Below are 10,041 nucleotides of genomic sequence, written 5' to 3'. Positions count from 1 at the left end.
ATGGATTAACGGGTGGATGGATGGATGGATTAACGGGTGGATGGATGGATGGATGGATGGATGGATGGATGGATGGAAACTCCTTTGTTTCCATGTTGACCATCAGAAATGGCATAAAGTTTTTAAAATAATTTAATAAAACTTCTGTTTTCTCCAGATCTGGAAACCCAGAAATCCAAAGTTTTGGTTTCCAGACTTTGCAAACAAAAAGCCGTCGTTGGTTTTGTTTGCAAACCAAGTGGACAAAGTTTATGTTGGAGTTTCCATGACTCCCTTCCTATAAACCCGATGCAATAAAATCCTCGTTATTTTCCAGAAAAACATCTGAAAACATTAAAAAGAAGCTTCACGCCGTTTAGTGGCGCCGTCCTTTAACTCATGTAACACGTTTATTTTTAGTAAATGGAGGCGTGAGGGAATCCTGCAGCTGAAGGACGGATCTGTCCGTACCTGTGCAGACTGGGACACCGCCTCGTCCAGCGCTCCGGCGCGACCTTTGACCTCCTCTTTGATGGCCAGGTAGCGCCTCTCTGCCTCGGCGTAGCGCTGCGTCACCGTCGCCCCCTGCTGGAGGCTGAGCTCGGCCAGCTGCGGCCCGATCTTCAGCAGCTTGTCGATGTGAGGTTTGTGCTCCGCGATCGACTCCCTGAGCAGCTGCGGAGAAAAATCCTTCAAAGTGAGAATAAAATCTGAAACTATGCAAATTAGTCAACACAATTAAAACATTGAGGCGACTCAGACTTTGTACCCAACAAGAAAACTTTAAAAACTCGGTCTCAAAGAGGTTATTCGTCTTTTCCTTATTTACCCACAAGGGGGCAGTAAAGAGCTTTGAGAAACAAAAATATTCTTTATATACTTATACTTATATTTATATACTTTATATGATTTCATCTGTGATGAAGATTGTTCATCTTTGTCCCGTCTTTTCTCAACTCCCTGCCATCTAATTTCCACACGACCATTTAATTCAAATCTGTTTTTCAATAACTGGAAAAATAAATTACACGTTTTTTCATTGTGTATTTTTCCAAATAAAACAAGATGAGACTGTCCAACATGTCCTACCCTCATCTGGTCCTGCTGCAGCCGCAGAGCGTCTGTGTCGATCGCCGGAGGCGGAAGCTGAGTGATGAGGGCTTCGGTCTCGCCCAGCCACGGCTCCAGCTCCTCGTAGGTCTCCCAGAACCGAGCCACCAGAACCTGAGCCTGCTCCAGAGCCGAGAACCGCTCGCTGTGGCTCTGGCTCACCGTGTCGTAGCGCGAGCTCAGAGAATCCGTCTTCACCTGCGGCAGGAGTCAACGCGTTACGTCACACACTCTGCCTCATTTATTACAGAATATCTTCAAATATATTTACAGACAAAAGTGTTTTATCTTAATTGCAAAATGTTTATGTTTTGTAGAGTTTTTGCTTAATTACGGCTCTGAATATGTTGGGTATTTTCAGCAAGTGGCCTTTTTTAAGTCCAGTTAACAACTAATTTAGTAATTGATTAACTGATTAAATCACTAACAGACTAATCCATCCATCCATCCATCCATCCATCTTCTTTCACCCTTGTCCCTCAGTGGGGTCGGGAGGGTTGCTGGTGCCGATCTCCAGCTAACGTTCCGGGCGAGAGGCGGGGTCACCCTGGACAGGTCGCCAGTCTGTCACAGGGCAACACAGAGACACACAACCATGCACACACACACTCACACCTAGGGGCAATTTGGAGAGGCCAATTAACCTGACAGTCATGTTTTTGGACTGTGGGAGGAAACCGGAGTACCAGGAGAAAGCCCACCATGCACAGGGAGAACATGCAAACTCCACGCAGAAAGACCGGGGCCGGGAATCGAACCCAGAACCTTCTTGCTGCAAGGCAACAGCTCTACCAACTGCGCCACTGTGCAGCCCCTAAACTAATCATCATTAATATGATTAATCGCTTCAGCTCTAAATGAAAGTTCGGCCTGTTAATGACTAAAACTTGAAGTTTTTACAGAACAGACTTAAATATCCAAAATAAAACGGAACAAAAAACTAATAAAAACAAAATAAAAACCACACAATCAAAACCATAAATAAGTAGATTATTGAAGTTTCTGTAAACAAAGTTACCCTTTAAAATACATCAATGATCACAGTGGAAGTTATGGAGTTAATAACTGGTGTGATTAGCTGATTAATGCTCGTCTCTGATACGAGAGGCTGGCGACGTACCATCAGAGCGTCCTTCTGCGCGGCGCTGCAGGCTTCCAGCACTTCGTCTCGGACGGCGATCAGTTGGTCGACGGTGTCTTTGTGTCGGATGATGTCGATGTTGAAGGCCCTCTGCACCTGCAGCTGAGCCACCGTCACGTCCGGCTCCAGACTCAGCGGGCCCAGAGACGCCAACTTCCGCTCCGTCTCCCCGACCCAGGCCAGCTCCGCGTCCACCGCCTCCTCATACTGAGCCAAGAGTTCAGTTATCGACGAATGAAGTCAAAAAGTTGCACTCAAGTTAGAGCATCACTACTTCAACAGTCTCGCCTCCTCTGGTTGGAACTAAGTTTAATTGCATCCATAATTCACAGTGATTTAAAAACACACAGCTCTCAGTAACTGGATGCTTCCTGCAGTACCTGCTGCGACCTCTGGATGGCAGCTTGCACCAGCTGCACGCGCTGAGTGATGGTTTCATCGGCGTGTCGGTACCGCTGGTTGGCGTCGGCGACGAGCCGGTCCAGGCCTTCGCGGGCGCGCCACGGCACCAGATCCAGCAGGGCGTTGCCCACCTCGTTCACCGTGTCCAGAACCAGGCGCTTCTCGGCCGACACTTTCTTCAGCTCCTGCAGCAAAAAGAAACCCCAAAAATAAAAACCCAGCAACATGAAGCTGAATGCGTCTGAAGGCGTCAGACATCCAGCTGCTCTCGTTTATCTTTTTAAAAACACTTTAAATGTCACATCATGAAAATATCGTCTCAAACTGGCAAAACCTGGAGACAGGAAACAAATTACATAAACAGAAATCCTTTCAAAAAATGCTGCTGAGGTCCAAGAATAAAGAGCATTTCTATGGAAACTCGGCTGTGGGTGGGCTGACGCTGGAGCCGTTACAGACAGAAAGCAACGACTCATTACAGCAAATATGAATGACTTTCAAATCTGCGATTAAACGTGTTTAAACCGACCTTTAAGCCTCTAAATAAAGTCTGAAACCGGATTTAAAAATAAACGTTTACAGCTGAAGACAAACTTTCTTATTAAAAAATACTTTACTAATCCCAAAGGAAAATTAATTCAAATTAATCAGAGTTATTGTAGATGGTGATGGCAGGAAAGACCTCCTGTAGCAGTCTGTACCACAGTGAATTTGAAGAAGCCTCTGACTGAAGACACAGTTTTCCTAATAAAGTCTCATGAAGAGGATTGTTTGTGTTTCAATAAAAACAAACGACACAACTCCCCCACCTTCTGTCTCTCCTGGTAGGCAGGTGAGGCGTCCGGCTCCACGTTGCTAAGCTCCGCCTCCACGCCGTCCAGCCATTGGTTGAGGTCGTCGTGGGCCGCGGCGAAGCGCGTGGACAGCTGCAGGGCCTGCTCCAGCGTGCGGAGCGCCTTGCTGCTGCCGGCCGTCATCTCGGCGTAACGGGACTTGATCCCGTCCAGCTTCTCCTGGATCAGCAGCACTTCCTCACCTGGGAGGGAAACGCAGAGCGTCCCGTCAAGGAACCAGTGAAATTCAAGCACTTTTCAAGGCAAGTTTTCAAGGCAAGTTTTCCACTATTACATAAAACAATATAAATGAACTAAAAGTCAATTTCAATTCACTATTCATGATATTTATTATTGTTGCTAATGTCTTATGATGGTATTTTACATTCTACTTCTATTTTACAGGGACAAGTTAGTTAAACTAAAATATTAATAATCACTTTCAAGGACGCTATACAGAAATCAAGCACTTTCCAAACCCTGAAAATGCTAAATTAAAATCAGGACACTGAAAAGCAGCTCACCTGTGGTCTGCTTGAGTAAAGCTTGTCCGTTTTTGATGGCCTGATCCACAGTTTTCTTCCTGCTCAGGATTTCCTCATTAAGAGCCTGAAGACGGAGAAAAACAACAGAAAACGGCTTCACTTATGCTTTTAATTTCTGCTGTTTCTCTAAAAGAAAAAACGACAAGAGCTGATTTTTATTTCCTTCACTTCAAAAATATAAAATCTTAGTCATTTTGGTTTAGATTCTAGTTAAAAAATATCAGTACATTGGCAATAAGACCAAATTAACCTGAGATTAACTTTTTAGCACAGTCAATAATTCCTTAATATTGATGAAAAAGTACTAATTATAGGTGAAATAATCTGACAGTTTAACAAGATATTTATTTAGTTTTTAGGTCAAAATTAGCTAAAAAGATCACGTTAGCTTAAATGCAATCATTATGTTGGCTCACACTAACATGCTGAGTTGTAACATTAACCTAATCCAGTCAGTAAATAAACTTTAGTGACTGAAAAATAAAATTTAACAAATTAAAGTTAGCTTAAATGCTATCTTTTTTATGTTAGCTATACACTACCATGACGGCTAACACTACATCTAAAGCTAATTTTGGTTTTCAAGTCAGTTAGCTACAAACCTAATGCTAGCTTAAATGCTATTATGTTGCTTTACACCAAAATGTAAGGCAGTAACAAGCAAGTCAAATTTAGCTTTTGACTAACAAGCTAACATTAGCTTAAATGCTATCATTACGTTGTATTACGCTAACATCCTCAGTAATTTTAACCTAATTCATTCTGTAAATAAACTTCAGCTTAGAATGTCTTGTTTCAATGGCAAATTATCTCACTTTATTTACTTTTTCATAAATTAGTAGGTTAGTTTTGTAGTATTTCAAGGGCACTGGGGTATTTGTACCAACAACATGACCAAAAACACTTGGTGAGATTTAGTTTTTTCAGTGTTGAGGTCGTACCAGTGTGTGTTTGTGCTGCTCGGCCAGCAGCTGGGGCTGGTAGCTCTGCACCGAGACCTGACCCAGTCTCTGAGCCACCTCCGCCAGCCAGTTCAGCACCTCCACCTCCTCCTCACCAAACAGCCGCGCGTTGGCCAGCGCCTGATCCAGCAGCGCCGCCCGCCCAGCGCACCAATCGGAGAGCTCCGAGTGACCCGACCGCACCGCCCCCACGCGCTCACGCAGCCAATCACGGTCGGCCGCGCAGCTGAGCGGGGACAGAGACTGGCTGAGGGACTCGAGGTGGTCAACCTCAGCCTCTCTGGAGGAAACGTCCTCCTGGAGCGCCTGGGAAGTGTGTGTGTGTGTGTGTGTGTGTGTTTTATATGAGGAGAAATGAGAAAGGAAAATAAAAACAACAGAAAACAGATGAAAACACAAAATAAGAGCATGGAGATGAGAAATTATAAATAAGAATAACACAAACATTAAACGATGATAAACTGAAATAACATGGATGTTGGATGTGTGTGTGTGTTTTTTACCCTTTTCAAGTTATTTTTGCACAAAAGTATCGTGTTTTTAGGAAAATGCAGTACTGTAGCATTAATTTACTGAACTGGGTGAATCACACTCCCACTTCAGGAGTTTTGACTAAAATTAATTTACAGACTTGAGTGGAAAACGTGTTTATTTCTTGTACTGTTTTGTCTCAACTACTGCTCTGAATATGGCGTTTTGTTCAGCAAATGGCCTTTTTTTGAGTCTGTATACTTCAGGCAACGACTGATTACTAAATTAGTTGACAGTTTTGATTTCTGATCAATCACAATTAATCATTTAATCGGTTTGTTGGTTCTTCTCCCTGATCTACCGAGTGTCTCGTCTCCAGGCTTCTGACCCGGCGCCGGTTCCGTCGGCAGACGGTACCTTGTGCTTGACGATCTGCTGGCTGATCTTGGCCGTTTGGGTTCCCATGGGCTCGGCGGAGCTCAGGCGTCTCTCGGTGGCGCTCAGCCACTCTCCCAGCGGCTCCAGCGCTTCGTGGAACTGCAGAGCCAGAACCTGCAGCTCCTCCAGCTGCCGCTGCCTGAGATCGGACAGAAAAATGGGAGTTTTATTCGTATTTTATTGCTTTCGCAGGCTTATTTTCTTGTCATGTAAGCCCATTTTATTAAATATTCATGAAGTTTTTATTAGATACAAGTCCACCTAAAGCTTCTTCTAAACGGATTTGTCAGACACAAATCAGTTTTACTAACGGCTGAAATATTATCTCGTGTGTACGAGTCTGTGAGCGCGAAGAAAAGCTCGCAGCAGACGGTTTAATCATGTTTCATGCTCTCCAACATGGTGCAAAGCATCATTGTGAAATGAGATTGAGCTTTCTGATGACTCTCTTTATTGTGGTTTCACTGTTGCATCAGATATAAATTACATTTGCACCTCAGGAACCAGCCGGGACCAAACATTTTTCCATAAAAACGGAACATGAGCATCCAGGGCTGTTATTATCAATTATTTGTATGATTAATCGATTAATCCAATAAAAAATTATCACATTCAGCCGATATTTAGTTTAACTACTTAAGTTTTTTTCATGCAATTTTAGAAACGCATCAAAAGATGCATAAATAATTCATTCTCATTTATAAATAGGAGGTTGGACATTTTATTGCCTAAAATGCAGCAGCATAATGCTCGATCAGTTCTAGATTAATTTATTAATTTCTGGTGCCAAATAGACTCTTTTTTTTCAGAATTTGAATGAAGTGAAGCTTAAACTCACTTGAGTAGATCTGGGTTGAACATATTTACAGAAAAACCACTCAAGACTTTTTAAATACTTTATGGGAAACACATTAAAAGATGCAGATAAACAAACTGCACAGCTGAAAAAGCGGTAAAATGTCATTCCTTTCATAAATTTGAACCAGGTGAAGCTAAAACTCGAGGAGTTTTGGTCATAAAATATTTAAACAAATGCTGTTTTTTTAAAATCATAAATTCAAAATGCACAGTTTTGGCTTAATTACTGTCCTTTCAGTAATTGGCCTTTATCGAGTCTTCATACTCCAGCTAATTAATCAATTACTAAATTAGTTGACCATTTTCTTGATTAATTACAATTAATCTGATTAATCATTCCAGCCAGATTATAACCAATCCTTTAAACTGCTGTGAAAATATCCGATGTCTCTTTCCCAGGACTAAATAAGATTCCTTAGCGATGAGTGACTGAAACCGACCGGATCAAATGTTCTGGTGGAACCGGATCTGCTCGGCGCGGTGGGGGGTTTTTACCTGCCGCCGGCCTTGTCCAGCAAGTCGGACCATCGCTCCGACAGATGCTGCAGCTGGACCTGGATCTTCTCCCGGTCCTGGGAATCCGCCGTGGCTGCGATCCTGGCTCCTTCCGCGCGGATCATCTCCACCGTCGGCCTGCGGTCGTCTAACAATCTCTGCAGCAGCTGCGGTACAGGAAGTGGAAACGTTTTAAACCTGAAATCCGTTTTGAGAAGGTGAAACTCACCTGAAGGTTCCCAACTTTGCCCAGATCTCTCCGAACCGTCAGCTGCTCCTTAAACTTTGAGCCAAAACTATAAAACTCGGCAGCAATGAGACATATTTGCTGTTGATTTGGTTTAAATATGTCTGGATCAATGTTTCTTTTCCAATAACAAACCAAACGTAAAAACTAAAACTTCTGTTTTACACTGCAAAAACACAAAACTGTATTTCAGTTATAACATGGAAAAAATGTCTTATCAGTAAAATTATATATTTTTAATCAATATTAAACAATTATTGACTTAAAATAAGCTTGTACATCTTGCTGAAAAGTTACTTCTAAGTTTGTCTTATTTAAAATGTCACAGTGGTGCAGTTGGTAGAGCTGTTGCCTTGCAGCAAGAAGGTTCTGGGTTTGATTCCCGGCCCGGTCCTTCTGCATGGAGTTTGCATGTTCTCCCTGTGCATGGTGGGTTTTCTCCGGGTACTCCGGTTTCCTCCCACAAAAACATAACTGTTGGGTTAATTGGCCTCTCTAAATTGTCCCTAGGTGTGTGCGCGTGTGTGTGTGTGTGTGTGTCCTGTGTGTCTCTGTGTTGCCCTGCGACAGACTGGCGACCTGTCCAGGGTGACCCTGCCTCTCGCCCAGAACCTTAGCTTGAGAGGCGCCTCCTGACCCCACTGAGGGACAAGGTGTCAAGAAAATGGATGGATGGATGTGAATATCTTCCTTTGTCTCATTAAACTAAACATTTTTTGTAGCGCAGCCTGAAAGCAGCTCATATCTTCTACCACAGATTTCCTACAGATTCTCTTCAAATCGGCAGCGTTGCCGTGTTTAAACAGCATGACTGTCGTTTCCCTCCAGCAGCTGCTCTCTGTTTTCTCTCTCTCGCATCTGAGCGGCGAAACTCTTTACGTCACAGAGGTAAACAGACGTGATTGATCTCTAACTGGCTCACATGAGCACAAACACAGGAAATATGTGAGGCTAAACAAGGAAAAGTGCGTCTCTGGACTGGCAGACGTTTTTATAATAATCTACACAGAAAAATGGATATAACGTAATAAAAACAGATTTTTTTGTAAGTTTATTGACTTATTTTACCTTTTGCTCCTGGATCTGAGCCTTCACGACGCGGTATTCGGCAGACGGAGGCCTCTGATTGGCTACCAGCTCCTCTGTGTCGCTCAGCCAGCTGAGCAGAGGCTCCAGCGCATCCTGAAACTTCCCACAATGCAACAGGGCCTCTTGCAGCTGGGCGATACGTTCTGCAACCTGAGGCCAAAAAAAAAAGTATTATTATTCAAACAGATATAAACAGGATTTATTTTTAATACCATGAACTCAATCAACGATGAAAAAAAAAAAAAAGAAATTTGCAAATAAACTTTTTGTGCAAATGTGAAAAATATACAGAAGCTTAAATATGAAGGTGCATCGGTGCACCATAGTATTTAATATATTAGATTAAAAACTCAGGAATCTCATGTTGCAGTTGAACACACCAGCCTGTTTTTGTTAAGCTGAGGGGTTTGACTCGGTTATTTTTGGTTTTTCGGAGCCGTACCCGCTTGTTGAGCGAGTTCCAGCGCAGGTTGGTGGTCTCCAGGTCGTGCTCCAGCGCCTGCGTGTCGGTGTGCTTGGCGGCGCTCTGGATCAGGCCTTGGCCAACGGCGTTGACGTGCTGCAGCTTCGGCTGGATGCCGTCCACCTGCTCACGCTCCACAGCCTGACAGGAAAGTGGGGAAAACATCAACTGACAGGAAGCAACTCCAAAAATATACCTTCACTTTTCTTTTTTTCTTCTAAACCAAAGTTTTTTCCAAATAGCTCAGATTTTCTCAACTATAAATCTAAGAGAACAAAGACGACAGATTAAGTTCCTCAAGGTTCCTTTAATTTAAAGTCGACATGCTTCCTTTAGCTCCAATTAAACCATGTCCAGACGACCACAGCTGGACAATAAATTAACAATAAGTTAAATATCGTAATAGATATTATAGATCAATATCAATGAATAATACATCTGACAGAATATTCAACGTTCCATATATAGAATATCCACTGGATATTCCCGGCATTCTCAGAGATTTAGGCAGAGGAAAGACGTTAGCCGCTAAGCTAGGTTAGTGGAATGAGTCACTCACTCTTTGGTTGCCTAGCAACAACCTTCAAGTTTTCCCCAGACTGTGGTTGCCTAGCAACAACTTGCTGAGTAACTTGCGCAGCAGCAGTTTCAGGTTTCGCCAATTCCGTAAAAATGAAAAACAACAGAGTGGAGAGAATAAAACAGGAAAGACGCGACACCAGCCTGGCAGTATGTCAGGTACTTAAAACAGAGAAACTAATCAATAAAATTATTGATAAACTGACGCAGATGATGATCCAGCCCGACACAAAACATTATCACAGTCCTTCACAGAGACTCAGTGTTGCAAAATTATAGGAAGTGGATTGAAATGGTCTCCAGTTTAATGCAAAATAAATAAATAAATAACAGTATCGCATTTACAGCAAACATGATCGCAAAAGAAACTGATCCAGTTTGGAAACTGATCCAGTCTGGAAACTGATCCAGTCTGGAAACTGATCCAGT

General features: G+C 42.9%; 1 protein-coding gene across 2 annotated transcripts; it reads right to left on the bottom strand.

Moving 5' to 3' along the window:
- Window positions 1–318: 318 nt before the first annotated feature.
- On the bottom strand, window positions 319–9,213 carry LOC103461164 (microtubule-actin cross-linking factor 1-like). 2 transcript variants are annotated; one of them, XM_008403493.2, is made up of 11 exons: window positions 9,013–9,213; window positions 8,550–8,720; window positions 7,235–7,401; window positions 5,861–6,020; window positions 4,952–5,278; window positions 3,990–4,074; window positions 3,442–3,668; window positions 2,611–2,817; window positions 2,210–2,437; window positions 1,069–1,287; window positions 319–654 (listed from the first exon to the last, which is right to left on the bottom strand). In XM_008403493.2, the coding sequence occupies exons 1-11, from the start codon at window positions 9,196–9,198 to the stop codon at window positions 334–336; spliced, it is 2,298 nt and encodes a 765-aa protein (XP_008401715.1). In that variant the 5' UTR covers window positions 9,199–9,213; the 3' UTR covers window positions 319–333. The 2 variants fall into 2 exon arrangements, with proteins under 2 accessions (XP_008401715.1, XP_008401716.1); XM_008403494.2 differs by lacking the exon at window positions 4,952–5,278.
- Window positions 9,214–10,041: the final 828 nt, after the last annotated feature.

This window comes from Poecilia reticulata, unplaced genomic scaffold, assembly GCF_000633615.1.
Source record: "Poecilia reticulata strain Guanapo unplaced genomic scaffold, Guppy_female_1.0+MT scaffold_694, whole genome shotgun sequence".
Classification (NCBI taxonomy): domain Eukaryota; kingdom Metazoa; phylum Chordata; class Actinopteri; order Cyprinodontiformes; family Poeciliidae; genus Poecilia; species Poecilia reticulata.
The sequence above is the reverse complement of the archived record's forward strand: the minus strand, read 5'-3'. Positions and strand labels throughout refer to the sequence as shown.

What these genes read in the sequence shown, in the direction of transcription:
- LOC103461164 (XM_008403493.2), bottom strand. Translation starts at nt 9,198, where the DNA reads ATGTTTTCCCCACTTTCCTGTCAGGCTGTGGAGCGTGAGCAGGTGGAC. An exon ending in AGCAGATCGTCAAGCACAAG is followed by an intron (nt 5,279 to 5,860) that starts GTACCGTCTGCC and finishes CACACTTCCCAG; the next exon opens with GCGCTCCAGGAGGACGTTTC. An exon ending in CGCAGAAGGACGCTCTGATG is followed by an intron (nt 1,288 to 2,209) that starts GTACGTCGCCAG and finishes CTCCTGCCGCAG; the next exon opens with GTGAAGACGGATTCTCTGAG.